Genomic DNA, 15,705 nt, shown 5'->3' with positions numbered 1-15,705 from the left:
TAAGTAGGCTTCACACCCAGTGTGGAGCCCACTATGGGGCTTGAACTCACGACCCTGAGATCAAGACCTGAGCTGAGATCAAGAGTCACCTGCTAAACTGACTGAGCCACTCAGGTGCCCCAATATAAGCTCTTTTTAATGCTACTTTGCTGGAACCTTGTAAGCAAGGTGTTAGGTCAATTTTTCCAAGAGGCTTTATTGGCTCTGCAAAGTCAACCTTGATGTAGAGAACAAAGGCAAAAGAAATATAGGAAAAAAATTAAACTTCCCTATTAACTTATAGCCCGTTGACAAGTACTTGGGACAGGCAGAGTGACCTTCCTCCAGGAACTCAACTGCCTCAATGTTAATACTTTGCTAGAGGCAAAAGGCAACCTTAGTTTGACATTAGCCCAACCTCCAGGATCCTATAAGTCTTTAACATAATCCCTTAGAAACTTACTTTAGCTCTACCTGCCCCCCCAAGATATATGTTAGCAATCATCCTCTAAACATATGGCCCACTGATAATCCATCTGAAGAGTCTCATGACTAAGGTTTTACTAGACAGTAGTAAATGACCTTATCCTGACAACAGCTAGCCCATCAAGGTCCTGGAAGCCTTGCTTCCAAATTCCTTAGGGACTTAGGCTATTCCCTAACCAACTCCCAACTTGAAAGGATATAATCAGTCACTCCTCACTACCCATTGTAGCTTTTTCTGCCCATGGGTCCTGTTCCCATGCTTTAATAAAACCATTCTTTTTGCACTGAAGATGTCTCAGGAATTCTTTCTTGACTGTTTGCTCCCGGGTCCCAACATTTCACTTAAGCCTTAGTTCTTTAAAGCTGTTTGGTCATATCTGAGTCTGTGCATCTCTCTCTCAAATATGACATGCTGGTCAAAGCTTTAGTAGTATAGCCAAGGTTTCCAGTGGTGTCTGGTTACAAGGATCAGACTCACTGAATCTCTGTAAATAACTATATGCCTATGAAAAGAATACCCAAGAGCTTTCCAATTCTGGAGGAATTAGGTAGGGAGAAAAAGTAAATGTTTCATCTTTGTTCACAAAGGTATATCTTATCAATTTGTTGATACCTTAAGAGAAAAGAGAAAAAGGTTTCTTAAAATCTGGAAAAGCAGGAGCACCTGGGTGGCTCAGTCGTTAAGCGTCTGCTTTCGGCTCAGGTCATGATCTCAGGGTCCTGGCATCGAGCCCCCCATCGGGCTCCCTGCTTGGCGGGAGGCCTGCTTCTCCCTCTCCCACTCCCCCTGCTTGTGTTCCCTCTCTCACTGTGTCTCTCTCTGTCAAATAAATAAATAAAATCTTAAAAAAAAAAAAATCTGGAAAAGCAAAATGTTAGAGAACCAGCAGCATTTTATTTTATTTTATTTTTTTCAAATATATTTGTTTTTTGTTTTTAAAGATTTTATTTATTTATTTGAGAGAGAAAGAGAGAAACAGCATGAGAGGGGAGAGGGTCAGAGGGAGAAGAAGGCTCCCTGCTGAGCCGGGAGCCCAATGTGGGACTCGATCCCAGGATTCTGGGATCATGACCTGAGCCAAAGGCAGTCGCTTAACCAACTGAGCCACCCAGGCGCCCGAACCAGCAGCATTTTAAACTAGAAGTCCTAAAGATTAATAATCATCCTCCTTGGCTCATTTAGTTCCATGTTATTAAATCTTGTCCTACTTGAATACTGTTTTCCCACTTGTTCTGGAAATTCATTTTTTTTTTTTTTAAGATTTATTTATTTTAGAGAGTGAGTGTGTGAGTGAGTAGGGGGAGGGGCAGAGGGAGAGGGAGAGAGTTCCAAGCCGAGTCCCCGCTGAGCACGGAGCCTGATGTGGGGCTCAGTCTCATGACCCTGAGATCATGACTTGAGCTGAAACCAAGAGTCAGATGTTCAACCGACTTAGCCACCCAGGCGCTGCCCTTTTGTTTAAAAGATTTACTTATTTTAGAGAGAGAGAGAGAAAGAGTGCATGTATGTGCGAGTTGGGGGAGGGGCAGAGGGAGGGATTCTCAAGCGGACTCCCCCTGTGTGAGGAGCCCAAGGAGGGGCTCAGTCCCATGGCCCATGAGGTCATGACCTGAAGTGGGCTGAAACCAAGAGTCCAATGCGTAACTGAGCCACCGAGGCGCCCCATCGTTCTGGAAATTTTTACCCAGTTCAGTTGCATGATCTGAAAGTGATCAGAAACCCATATTCTAGAGTACTTGTCAGATTCTTTTCCATGAATTTCTCTGCAGATGAAACACATTTGTAGGAAGCTTTTGTAAAAGCATCTGAGTAAAACAGTAACTCTGTAAATGGCAAAAGACTTAAAAATGCCTGTTGATAAAGATCTGATAAAAGTTCATTACAATGGAATTGACAAGGAAATTTGGTTATTTTTGTGAGTACATTTTCATAAAATAACTAGAATTACAAGTGTTAACATTATATCAATACCTATTCAATCTTCAGGAATTTCATACAGTTTCTGGAACGCTTTTATTAATAACATATATCCCTGCAAATATAATCAAAGAAGGTTTAGCATCATTTGTTTGACAATGCTTCCCATGCAATTTAACATACCAGATAAGCCTATTTAGTTAAACATCTTCCCTTTTATAAAGAGAACAAATCCTTTGAGATATTCCAAGGGACCGTCTGGAAAACCCAAAGCTAGTTCAAGGTCAAAAAGACTTCATTTAAAAAATTTGATTTTGGGGAAGTTTGTTAAGGTATCAAAAGGTTTGGGTACTTCATTAAATAGGATCATAGATCACTGTGAAACAATGCTTAGTTTTCCATTTCACCAAGTAACAAAGACTTCATAGGCAAATACAGAAAGTCAAATAGTTGCACAAAGCTGTAGCTATCTTAATATTGAAAAGACTGTTTTTTTTTTCTAACTAGAGACCTGATAAAAACAAAACAATTTTTTTTAAAGTTTTTTTTTTTAAGATTTTATTTATTTTTCTGACAGAACACAAGTAGGCAGAGAGGCAGGCAAAGGGAGAGGGAGAAGCAGGCTCCCCACTGAGCAGGGAGCCCGACGAGGGGCTCGATCCCAGGACCCTGGGATCATGACCTGAGCTGAAGGCAGATGCTTAACCAACTCAGCCACCCAGGTGCCCCACAAAACAGAATTTTTGTTTTCTAGGCAGATTACATTAAAGATGAAGAAAACTTTTGGTTATAATTTATTAAGAGCAGACCAGTAACCTAAAAGAACTTTGCCCTTTTAATGGAGAGAAAAACCAAATTCTAATATTGCACCAGTGTACTTTTGATATTTAAACTCATTTTTAGGGACGCCTGGCTGGCTTAGTCGGTGGAGCATGTGACTCTGATCTTGGGGTCATGAGTCGGAGCCCCAAGTTGGCGTAGAGATTACTTTAAAAATAAAAAAAAACAAAACACCTCACTACATCTGAAACTAATGATGTACTATATATTGGTTAATTGAATTTTAAAAAAACCCCTCATTTTTAAATAGATTCATTTTAATCTTAGCCAGACTGATTACACATTAAAATTCCTTTTCAAAGATTCCTTTTCCACAAATCTTCTACAACTTTCTTTTCTATCATCAGATTTTGTCCTATGTATTCCCTCTTTAAAAAACCACCCTGATTTTAGGATAGGATTCCTTTTTTTTCCTTCAACAAAAATACATTTCCATTCCTCATACCTTCTTTTCGTGAAAGCACACATCCTACTTTTCTTGCATATGGAGGTATTTCCCTTATTATTTCTTGTAGCTTTAATCCTGCATATTAATTAGAGTTCTTTAGGAATTTTAACTAAGAAGTAAATCATCATGAACTATCTTTTACATTAGCATTCTGAGTTGGCATATAACCAGGGCAGGGGGTGCAAGAGCACCTGGCCCTGGGGGTCCCAGACCAGGTTCTGCCACTCGCTGTCGACAGAATCCACAGGCAGAGAGAGGAGTGGTGTTGAAACAAGAAAGGGATTTATTTCAGTGAGACCAACACCGGGACGATAGCAGACTAGTGTCTCAAAGACTGTCTCCATGGGGCGCCTGAGTGGCTCAACTGGTTGGGTGTCTTGCCTTTGGCTCAGGTCATGATCCCAGGACCCTGGGATTGAGCCCCGCATCGGGCTCCGTGCTCAGCAGGGAGCCTGCTTCGCCCTCTCCCTCTGCCTGCAGCTCTGGCTACTTGTGCTCTTTCTCTCACTGTCAAATAAATAAAATCTTAAAAAAAAAAAAAAAAAAAAAAGACTGTCTCCAAAGTGCCGAAAATACTTCCAGGTTTATAGAAGGAAAATATGGGGCAAAGGTCAGTGGGTGCTTGCAGCTGGGCAGTGAAGTTCTGGTCGGCCACTGTCTTAGAGTCAATCAAGGGTGGTATCTTGCTGGCTCTGGGCAGTCCTTATTGCTTGAGGGGGATGTTGCAGAGGATGATTTGCTGTCAGGGTCTTCCCCCTGAGCCAAGAGACAAGCTGGAAAGAAGAACCCAACAGAAAGTTTGAGGTCAAAATGGAGGGAGCTGAAGTCCTCTTTCAGGCAGACTTATAAATGTCATGACTTCTAGAAACATGTGCTTTTTTCGTAGAAAATTTCTCAGGGTGGCATGAAGCATGTTTACTAATAGACTCAAATATCTTCAGTTCTTCTGTAAAAGGAAGCAAAAAGTGGTCAAGCCTATATTCAATAATTAATGTTCCAGCATTTTATCTTATTTGGAAATGATCTGGATATTCAGTGAATTCAACTTAATTTAGCAAAACTTTAAGGTTTCAGGGTTACCAAAAAGATTTGGGGAAACTACTTAAAAAGTTCACATAAAAACTTTTTACCTACTTATATCTATTCAATTTACTTGTTCTTAACAATTATGGTTAGAATACCCACAAAACATCATAACTCAGATAGGACATTAGATAGCCACTGTCTCTTGTTGACAAATGTAGTAACAGATAATATGAACGTATTTGATGAGTAAACCTGGCTAGGGTAAAAGTGTCATATTTAATGTTGAAAACTCTAAAGACATATCTATTTTAATTAAACCAACAAACATAAACTATCTTTAATACCGAATGTCTTCCTAGATCATATGAACCTGAAAAAGCATTTGAGTTAGTTTCTATTAGATTTCTGAGATTTAGAAATACTTAATTTATAAGCCAATTAAATAGACCTCTTTACAAATTAATTTTAGCAATTTAGCAATTTTCCAGAGGTAGAAAATGCCACCCATCTACACATACACACAGATAGATAGATTGATAGATAGATAGATAGATAGACAGACAGACAGACATTAACATATAAGCAGAAACCTGGTAATTTTTATTTTACAATTTTTACCATGAGACAGAATAATGCAGAACTCACTAGTTTACAAAAGAACAGTTGGTTCCTAACTTTTTTCTGGCAGATGGAATAAGTTAAGGTTATTGGCTCAGATGACTAAAGTTTTTTCTACTAATATTTGTGGAGAAGATACATGATTTTTCATTTATCTAAATTTCAAATGACTTTTACTCCTTTCATTATACTTCTGATAAGAATTACCTCACTGAGTTTGTACTTTTGATATTTTCATCTCAGAGTCACAGGGAAAGAATGCAAGTTCCTCCAAGAAGAACTTTGGTTTTCTAAGGACAATAATTTACAAGCCTTTTGAGATAAACAAGGGGAGGCTTGGAGATCAGTGAAAGGAATAGGTTAACTTTGAATTGCCTCTCCATGTGCATTTCTAGTTTTGTAAAGATTTTTAAGATAAGGACAGTTGCTTTTAATTCCTCAAAGATTCAGGTTATAGTCTGGATGTGGAAGGACTGACCTATCCATCCACCTATGTGGGAATGCTTCTCTTTCCCACATTTAGCTTAGAGAAGGACTTAGCCAGCTTCCATCCGTTTTTCCGGGATCCCATCTATAGGCTGTGAACGGGATTTAAAGCAGAGAGTTTGTAGCTCTGAAATTTACTGGAATTTGGGAAGGTTTTCTGTTTTGTCTTGTCTTTTTTTTTTTTTTTTTCCTTTTTTTTGAGGGAGAGAGAGAGAGTGTGTGTGTGCGCACAAGTGTGGGGGTGAAGCAGTGGGAGAGGAAGAGAGAGAATCTTAAGCAGCCTCCACACCTGAGTGGGGTCCATCCCAGGACCCTGGAGTCATGACCTGAGCTGAAGGCAAGTGCTCAACTAGCTGAGCCACCCAGACACCCCTCTTGTTTTGTTTTTTAATTTTAGTTTTCCCTTGGCTGTTTAAGGGAATAATGTAGCAGTTTATCAGGAAATCCCTGAGTCTTGTCAACTCTGAGAGGAGCTCATACGGTGGCCCCTCCTTTGAAGGTACATATGGGGATGCCTGTAAGATCATAGACTTGGTTGACTTTGTTCATGGTCATGTAAAGTTACTTCAGAGAGAGGATAACTAGAATGAGCACTCAGATAAAGGAGGATGGGGAAGCAGCAAGGGATTGCCTCAGTTCTATAGCCTTTTGTTTTATTTATTTATTTTTTTTAAAGATTTTTTTTTTGTTTATTTATTTGAGAGAGAGAATGAGATAGAGAGAGAGAGCATGAGAAGGGGGAGGGTCAGAGGGAGAAGCAGACTCCCCGCTGAGCAGGGAGCCCGATGCGGGACTCGATCCCGGGACTCCAGGATCATGACCTGAGCCGAAGGCGGTCGCTTAACCAACTGAGCCACCCAGGCGCCCCTATAGCCTTTTGTTTTAGGTACCTCTTTTGTTTTTAATTTTTCATTAGTCTTTTACAATAAATATTTTAGTGGAGCTCTTTTGCCATTTTGAAACCTTTTGGAGGCTTCTGCATACCAATTAAAATTATGTATCACATTCTGTTTGTTTAATTTGGGAATCCTTACTTTTAACTGCACTTCTTAAATGAGCTGATATAATTGGAACATTACTCAAAATGGCCACTGTAATTCTAGCTTGTCGTTAGTACGATTTTGCCATTTTTGTAGATATTTATAGCTTTTGGGACTAACAGTTCTTAGACATAAAATAAGCAAGTGTGCCAGATGGTGGCACAGTTCACTCTTCAGAAATTAAGGATCCTATCTTTATTATTATTTATTTTTTAGCTTGGCCTTTGAGTTTCTCAGAGCCAGATTAGTACCTAAGAGGGATATGCTGTGGGGTTGGGGTTGTGTGGTGTTTCATGTTACACCTCATCATACAGAATTTTTCTTGAGGTTGGCAGGTGACCTAGTGTCAACCCTAATGGTTCTGTGACTAGCTCATCCTTACTCAGGTGTCTTTGGGCTAAGTGGTGAGCACTCTTAACAGCTTTTAAATGCTTGACTCGTGCTTACCAATTTTTGTGGCTTTTTTGGCCTCCCCAATTCCCATGAGCAGTTAACCTTTCCATCATGTGCACATTCGCAGCAACCAGTAGTAGTATCTGGGGAACTGAACCTGTGGACATCAGCCATAACCAAAGAACTGGGGGCAGGGGAAAGTGTTGAGCCAGCAAACCTCAAAGAATGGGGCCTGTAGACTGATTCCAAACAAATGAGAACTGCACCTGCTCCCGACAGACATGGAATCTGGGGAAGGATTCCCAGTGGAGAACGGCAGACTAAAACGCTGGCACTTCCCAGTGTGGAATCTGAGAACAGAACCGAGATTCCGGGTTTGGAAGTTTCTGTGGAATGGCCAGTAGAAGGCCCTGTGTGCACTCAGCAGTCCCTGTGGAGCCTTGGGCTGGGGAAAGGGTTGAACCAGCAGACCCCAGCAGATGGGGGTTGCAGACTGAGGGCTCCCCATGGTGCAGAACTGCGCACTGCTTCCAACATTTCCCACATTGACCTTGGGATGAGATTAGGGGCTGGGGTTTTCCACTTAAAAAGCCTGGAATTATGGACTGAAGAGGCAGTTAGTTCGAGGGCTTGATACAGAGAGCAGAGCACAGAACCAAGAGAGAACTTACCCATGGCACTCAGACATGGTGAGCGAGACCGTGAACTCAGAGTGTTTGTGGGGTACCATGCCCATGTTTCTCATTTTCCCTGGAGTCATCGGAAGTCTCCTTCAATCCCACCGCTGCCACCAAATCTGTTAAATAACAAAAAGACAACTGAGTACGTTTAAAGATCAAATTGGCTTTATTCAACAACTCATGAATGGGGCAGCTTCCCATCTAGCAAATAGTGTAGAAAGGAACTTCATTGAGCAGCAGAAAAGGAAAGGTTTTTAAAGGCAGAGAAGGAGAGGAAAAAGGAAACTATTCCCCCAAACTGCATTGTTTTAAGCAAGGTGACTTCCTAGGGGGGGAACAGAAAGGGTCTTTCAGCAGATTACCTCCTGATGTTGACAGGAAGTTCCATATTGCCTGGTTGAAGACCCCATTGCTGGCCAAAGCTGAAGAAGCGGTTAGGGTAGGTCTTAGGTCTGGGTGGGGTTTAGCATACGTGACTCCATTCTGGGCCTACTGTCTCCTTTTTAATGGGGGTTAAGTGGTTAAATAAATGAACATTCCAACAATTCACATGAAAGGAAAGTACTGATGGTAAACATTTGGAAAACATTTTCAAGCTTGCCAATCATTATTTCTAACCTAAAACAGTAAGGAAATTATATTTTCTATACGTCAGGCTCAAAAGTGAGGAAAAAAATTAAAAGGCTAAAAATCACTGGCCCAGCTTCTGGGGTTTACCCTCAGGAGACTGGTCACAGAGGTCAGGTGCTGGTCAGACTGGCCGCAGCGTTAAGTCCTGGTGGGTGGTGGGTGACTTGAGGCAAGTTGTTTGACCTCTCCAGGCCTCAGATTCCTCATCCAGAAAATGGAGACATCAGGAGCTATTTCACGGGGCTGTTGGGGCCTGGTGCACATTCAGGTGTGTAATTTGTATCACCTGGGAGCACAAGTCACCACAGGTGTCATCGTAAATCAGCAGAGCTCAATTGGAGAGGAACTTGGCAATGCATAGCAAAAGCTATTTAAAAGCCTATAAAATTGCACTCCTGGAAGTTAAGGAACTATGTCAAAAGGAGAACATGTTAATTTTAGATGTATATAGCATCACTTCTTACAATGGGAAGGAATTGGAAATGAAGTTACATGAAAAAAGCAGAAACAATGGTGGAAAATATTTAACCACGTATCCCTAACCCCAGTGAAGCTCTGCGTTGGTTGGATGTGGCCTGGACGTTATAATTATGTTGAACCGTTGCTTCGTTTCAGATTCTGCGCCAACCACATTACGTATATTATCAACCGTAGCCTTCCCAACAGTCCTATGAAGTACACACTATTAGAATTTGAGATACTGTGATTTATATGAAGAAATATATATTTGGTCTTCATCCCCGTTTCTTGCACAGGACTGCTAAACCCCTTGGAATTTCCTCAGTGAGGAGAGCGGCCAAGGTGTCTTTGTTATGTTTATGAGGTGATCTTTGCAAGGCACCTAAGGATGGGGCTGGTCGCCAGGAGAACCGACCCTGTGATTACAGGGTTGGAGCTCAGTCCCACAGCCAGCTTCTGGGGAGGAGGGAGGGACTGGAGGTTGAATCAGGCACTAATGACCAATGATTTAATCAGTTGCCCATGTAATGAAGCCTCCATAAAAACTCAAAGGATGGGGTTCAGAGAGCTTCTGGGTTGGTGAACAATTGGAGATCTGGGGAGAGTAGTGGCCTGGGAGAGGACATGGCAGCTCTGCGCCCTTTCCCCTTATCTTGCCTTATGCATCTCTTCCATCTGGCTGTTCCTGAGCTTTATCATTTTATAATATACCAGTAGTCTACTAGTAAAATGTTTCTCTGAGTTCTCTGAGCCGCTCTAGCAAATTAATCGAAACTGAGGAGGGGGTTGTGGGAACCTCCAGTCTCTAACTGGTTGGTCAGAAGCACGGGTGGTAACCTGCACTGGTGACTGGCTTCTGAAGGTGGTGGCGGACTTGTGGGACTCTTGTGGGACTGAGCCCCTGTCTGTGGGATCTTACACTGTCTCCACGTGGAGAGTGTCAGAACTGAGTTGAATTGTAGGATGCCCAGCTGGTGATGTGGGAACCTTCGCCCCACAATAGAAATTGAGTGCAGAACCTCTAGACTCTTAATTTATTGGTGAGGAAACTGAGACAGGGTGGAATTCAAATTCACGTTGTTGTAACTTGGAGTCCAGACACTTAACCCGCCATGTTTTATCTCTGGTCCCAAACACTGCTTCTACTAGAAGAAGCTCTTCAGAAGAGTAACAACAGAAAAAGTGATGGGTATAACTTTATATAGTCTAGAGAGGGAAAAGATTTTCAATAGATTATTAAGAGTTATATATTGTTGGGGTGCCTGGGTGGTGCAGTTGGTTAAGTGTCCGACTCTTGGTTTTCGCTCAGGCCATGATCTCAGAGATTGAGCCCCTCCTCTGGCTCCCTGCTCAGTGTAGGGTCTGCTTGAGATTCTTTCCCTCTGCCCCTTCCATTCATGCTCTCTCTCTCTCTCAGATAAATAAATAAATTAAAAAAAAGAGAATTATATATTGTGGGTTTTGTCTTTACAGAGAGCTAAATAAGGGTAAATTCAGGTAAACTTTAAAATGAGGGATTTAGAGGCACCTGGGTGGCTCAGTCGGTTAAGTGTCTGCCTTCGGCTCGGGTCATGTTCCCAAGGTCCTGGGATCGAGCCCCACATCGGGCTCCTGGCTCAGTGGAGAGCCTGCTTCTCCCTCTCCCTCCACCTCTCTCCCTGCTCATGCTCTCTCTCTGTATTTCAAATGAATAAATAAAATCTTTAAATAAAATAAAATGAGGGATTTAGACTGGCCACAGTGAAGAATTTCCTGAATTAACCAATTAACTGTTCACATGAGTTTCCAGGGAGCCCTGAAGGAAGCTTTCATATTACAAAATAAAAGAGGCTAGATTAGGGGTGCCTAGGTGGCTGAGTTGGTTAAACGTCTGCCTTCGGCTCAGGTCATGATCCCAGCATCCTGGGATTGAGCCCCGCATCGGGCTCCCTGCTCAGTGGGGAATCTGCTTCTCCCTCTTAAAAAAAAGAGCCTAGATTATTACCTGTCTCATTGTGTTATTAAATAGTTTCTCTTTCCCCTCTCTCTCTCTCTTTTCTGGCCTAGAAGCTAGAGGGCAAATTAATTTCTCTTTCATATAATAGTATAAATGGGGATGTTGGTCTAAATGAAACATTTTGCTTTCACTTTACCCAATAGTAGTTCTCTTTGTTTGCCTACCAGGTCGACAGGTGAAATTTAGAATGTTCACGGTCGTGGTTTTTAGGTCATCCAAAGAGCATCTAGTAAAGTGGTGAGCTCTAAGCCTAGGGAATACAAAGCAGCAGGTCTTTCTCCCTTCAGACTGAAGCTCATCCTCTCTTCTTACTTGAAATCTGCTGTGGAAACCAGAAGGAGATTCAGAAGTCAAACCCAAGTGATATAAGACAGAGCTTCTCAACTTTAAAGGGTGTGCAAATCCCTGTAGAGCCCTGCTGACCGGGCATCCTGGCATCTCCTGAGCCGCACTCAGAGTGGAGTAACATGGTCCAGGGAAGTTCGGGCTTTGGACCCACACAAACTGGGTTCACACAGTGATTTCACAGAACTCTGGCCGTGCGCAATGATCAAATCCTTTTGAGTCTTAATTTCTTCATCTGCAAAATGGAGAAAATACCAGCTCATGAGACTGGCATATTGTCAAATAGAAGATATGTGAAACTAGTAAATTCAGTGCCCCTCACACTTTAGCATGTGATGAACATAAACTCCCAAATGGTCCATTTACACACAGGGTGTGAATGGTGTTAACTGAATCCTTGTCTGTAGTAGAGGCATGTGTGCAAAAGGGCACATGTGTGTGTGTGTGTGCATGCGCACATGTGTGCATGGCTGTGCAGTCGTGTGGTAAGGGACGAGAGACCGCAGAGCCCCTGAGTGCAGGCCTTTGAGAAGCACCCCTGTGAGACCATTGTTCACACAGGTGCTCTTTGTCTCTAACATGTCTTCCAGATGCTTTGTCTGTTTTTTAAAAACTTTTTTTTTCTAATTCTTACCAGACTTAGATAAAAAAAAGCATGTAGACCTGAAGATGGACCAGGCTTTGCTGCTCATCCACAATGAACTACGTGGAACAAACCTGACTGTCTTCTGGAATTCCGAATGCTGTTATCACGTAGGTATCATGTTCATGCTCACAATTTTGTTTGCTTTGGGGCTGTTTGAAATGATCCTTAATGCTCTCATACCTGAAGCCCTTCACATGTTCACTTCAGTTTTATAGGTAAGGAAACAAATAGGCTGTAGAAAGAATCAGAAGACAGATAATCAGGGAGAATACCTAGCAGTGAGCAACATCAGTCTCTTACCTTTTCCCCTCCCCATCTTTTAAAAACTTAGTTCTTGGTGATGAGTGAAAGCAATGTTTTATTTCACTCCTCTGCCTGATGCATAACCCCATTGCTGGACCAGAGAAAGAAGGAGTGAGTCACCTGGGTATTCTCCAAGGGCAAAGGTAGTGAGGACAGCCGGCAGGCTCAGGTTGAGGTATGGCACTTATTCCAGGGATCTGCCCTCCTGATGATAAAGGATGTATTTATTTTTATTAAGTTTTAAATTTTAATTCCAATACAGTTAACATACAGTGTTAATATTAGTTTCAGGTGTACAATGTAGTGATTCAACAATTCTTTTTTTTTTTTAAAGATTCCATCTATTTATTTGACAGAGAGATAGAGAGAGCACAAGTAGGCAGAGTGGCAGGCAGAGGGAGAGGGAGAAGCAGGCTCTCCGCTGAGCAGGGAGCCCGATGTGGGGCTCGATCCCAGGACCCCAGGATCATGACTTGAGCCGAAGGCAGCTGCTTAACTGTGAGCCACCCAGGCGCCCCCGATTCAACAATTCTATACATTAGTCAGTGCTCATGAAGTGTACTCTTAATCCCCATTGCCTATTTCCCCCATCCCCCCACTCATCTGCCCTCTGGTAACCATCAGTTTGTTCTCTATAGTTAAGAGTCTGTTTCTGGTTTTTGCATCTCTTTTTTTTTTCTCCTTTGCTTGCTTATTGATAAAGGATTTATTTTATCTGAAGGTACAACTCCTAGACCTTGTTGCTTTTTAAGTACAAGGCTACTCTATGTAAAATAAAATATTCTTTATTTCCAAATTGAGCATTTGAATGTACTGCTTTCAGAGGAGGAATTTTTATTTAATTTATTTATTTTTAAATTTTTATTTACGTAATTTTTTTTAATGGGGGGGAGGGGCAGAGAATCTTAAGCAGGCTCCACACCCAGTATGGAGCCAGAGGCGGGGCTTGATCTCACAACCCTGAGATCATGACCTGAGCCTAAATCAAGAGTCAGATGCCCAACCAACTGAGCCACCCAGGCTTCCCCACGGGAGCAATTTTAATGTATAGAGTTTCCCTCAATGGGTTGCATCCCACTGTAAATTGAAAATACTGTAAGATGAAAATGCATTTAAAACACCTGACCTACTGAACATCATAGCTTAATCTAGCCTACCTTAAATGCTCTCAGAATACTTACACTAGCCTATGGCATATCAGTTGTTAACCCTCATGATTGCATGGCTGGCTGGGAGCTTTGGCTTGCCACTACCATCCACCATCATGAAAGAGGGTCCTGCTGCATATATCTAGCGCAGGAAAAGATGAAAATTCAGAATTCCAAGTACATTTCTACTGAATGCATATCGCTTTCATATGGTCATAAAGTTGAAAAACCGTAAGTCGAATCCCTATCAGTCAGGGACTGTCTGTATAGGGACCTGTTTACTGTAAATAGCTTTAAAAAGCAAACAAAAGAATCCCCAGTATGGGTACCAACTGAAGAGGTGATGAAGCAATACGTGATCCCTCCTCTATTTCATTAAGCCCATTGAGAGCTCTATAAAGTAACACGAAGCCAAGAAAATCTATAATGTTAAAAAAATAGCAAAGACAAAGAAAAGATATATCAGCCTATGAGAAGGACTTAAAAAGAAACCTGAAAAAAAAATCAACATTACTGAATTTCAAAGCTGCAGGTAATTCAGAGAATGAGCAAAATGTCTTCTAAAAAGACAATAATGGCCTAAAATTTATGGAAAAACAAGTTGAGGGAAAAAAAGAGTGCATTGCCAGGGTATTAGCCATAGGTCAAGTAAAGCATCCTTAGAATAAAAAAAAGTAAAATCAGAAGAATGTAGCAGGAGGGGAAGAATGAAGTGGGGGGGAAATCAGAGGGGGAGAAGAACCATGAGAGACAATGGACTCTGAAAAACAAACTGAGGGTTCTAGAGGGGAGGGGGTTGGGAGGATGGGTTAGCCTGGTGATGGGTATTGAGGAGGGCACGTTCTGCATGGAGCACTGGGTGTTATGCACAAACAATGAATCATGGAACACTATATCTAAAACTAATGATGTAATGTATGGGGATTAACATAACAATAAAAAAATTAAAAAAAAAAAACTCAGGTCCATTCTCCCTTCAAAAAAAAAAAAAAAGTAAAATCATTGGTACAAAACAGTGATGCTGGTGACAGAGAATCAAAAAACAGAAGAATTAGCTACATGAGACTAGTTCAGGAAAAATATTACTAATTTATTTAAAAGAGCATGTGGGTGCCTGAATGGCTCAGTTGGTTAAGCGTCGGACTCTTGATTTTGGCTCAGGTCATAATCTCGGGGTTGTGAGATCGGCCCGTATAGGGCTTCATGCTCAGCGGGGAGTCTGCTTGAGATTCTTTCCCTCTGCCCCTCCCCACTGCGTGCATGTTTGCTCTTTCTCCCTCTCTCAAATAAATAAATAAATAAATAAATCTTTACCAAAAAAATAAAAGAGCACGGAGATAATTATGTTTTAGGAAAATGAGTAAAGGAGTGATAGAGTTTGCACTTAAACGTAGTTGTAGAAAATGTCCCACAATTGCAGAAAAGACCTTAGCCTGGAAACTGGAAAGACACTTACGAGCCTGTAAAGGTTAAACAACCAGAAAATGCTATCGAGACATAACCTTTTAATAATTCTGAACATTAATGATAATTTAAAAATCTTTAAGCAGATATAGAGACAGACATTCAAAGGAATGCAAATTATAATAATTTGTGTTCTGTAAACTGAATAAATATCTGAGAACGGTGGACTTACAGGTGAAGGAAATCAGTTATCTGGTTAAATTGAGAATTCCCTTTCCTCTTTATCTCTCTTTCCTTAAAGTAGAAACACTTAAGGTACATACACGTGAAAAACACATAAACATTGAAAAAATGTGTCGATTTCATAACTTCAAGACAGCTAAAGATACCTATAATATGTCAGCAAGTGCTTTTGAAAAGAGAGCCAAAATTGGAGGAAGGTTAGTATTGTAATGTTAACTCTGAGTAATCATTATAACTGACTAAATAAAAGTAAGATGTAAATGAGAAAAGAAAAAAGAAAAAAAAATTGCTGTTTAGCCTTCTGAACAGTATTCCTTAGGGGATCTGGAGGTGGCAAGAAGAAGGGAGAAGCAGGGAGTGGGAGACAGGAATCCTGGGCTTTCATTGCTGTGAAGGTGATCTGTTACTTTTGACTGTTAATTATTTTCAGACATAAATTAGAATAAACAAGGCCATTTCATTTTTTTTAAGTAGACCTGCTCTAAGTATGATAAACATAATTATTAATATTACTGTATCTTCAAAATATTATTAAAAAAGAATATACATTATGGAAAATATATAAATGACCAAAGAAGACAATAAAAGTAGAGGAAGGAATTCAGGGTGAGCATCAA

General features: G+C 41.1%; 1 protein-coding gene across 4 annotated transcripts in view; it reads left to right on the top strand.

Moving 5' to 3' along the window:
- LOC118542288 (heparan-alpha-glucosaminide N-acetyltransferase) overlaps nt 1-15,705 on the top strand; it is an 86,453-nt gene that overhangs the window by 46,122 nt on the left and 24,626 nt on the right. For all 4 annotated transcript variants that reach the window (XM_078069547.1, XM_078069550.1, XM_078069549.1 and 1 more), the window contains one exon: nt 11,982-12,097. In XM_078069547.1, the coding sequence (XP_077925673.1) occupies nt 11,982-12,097 (116 nt within the window). The remainder of the gene's footprint in view (nt 1-11,981; nt 12,098-15,705) is intronic.

The sequence above is a fragment of the Halichoerus grypus genome, chromosome 3 (assembly GCF_964656455.1).
Source record: "Halichoerus grypus chromosome 3, mHalGry1.hap1.1, whole genome shotgun sequence".
Taxonomy (NCBI): Eukaryota; Metazoa; Chordata; class Mammalia; order Carnivora; family Phocidae; genus Halichoerus; species Halichoerus grypus.
This window is presented reverse-complemented; position numbering and strand designations above follow the sequence as displayed.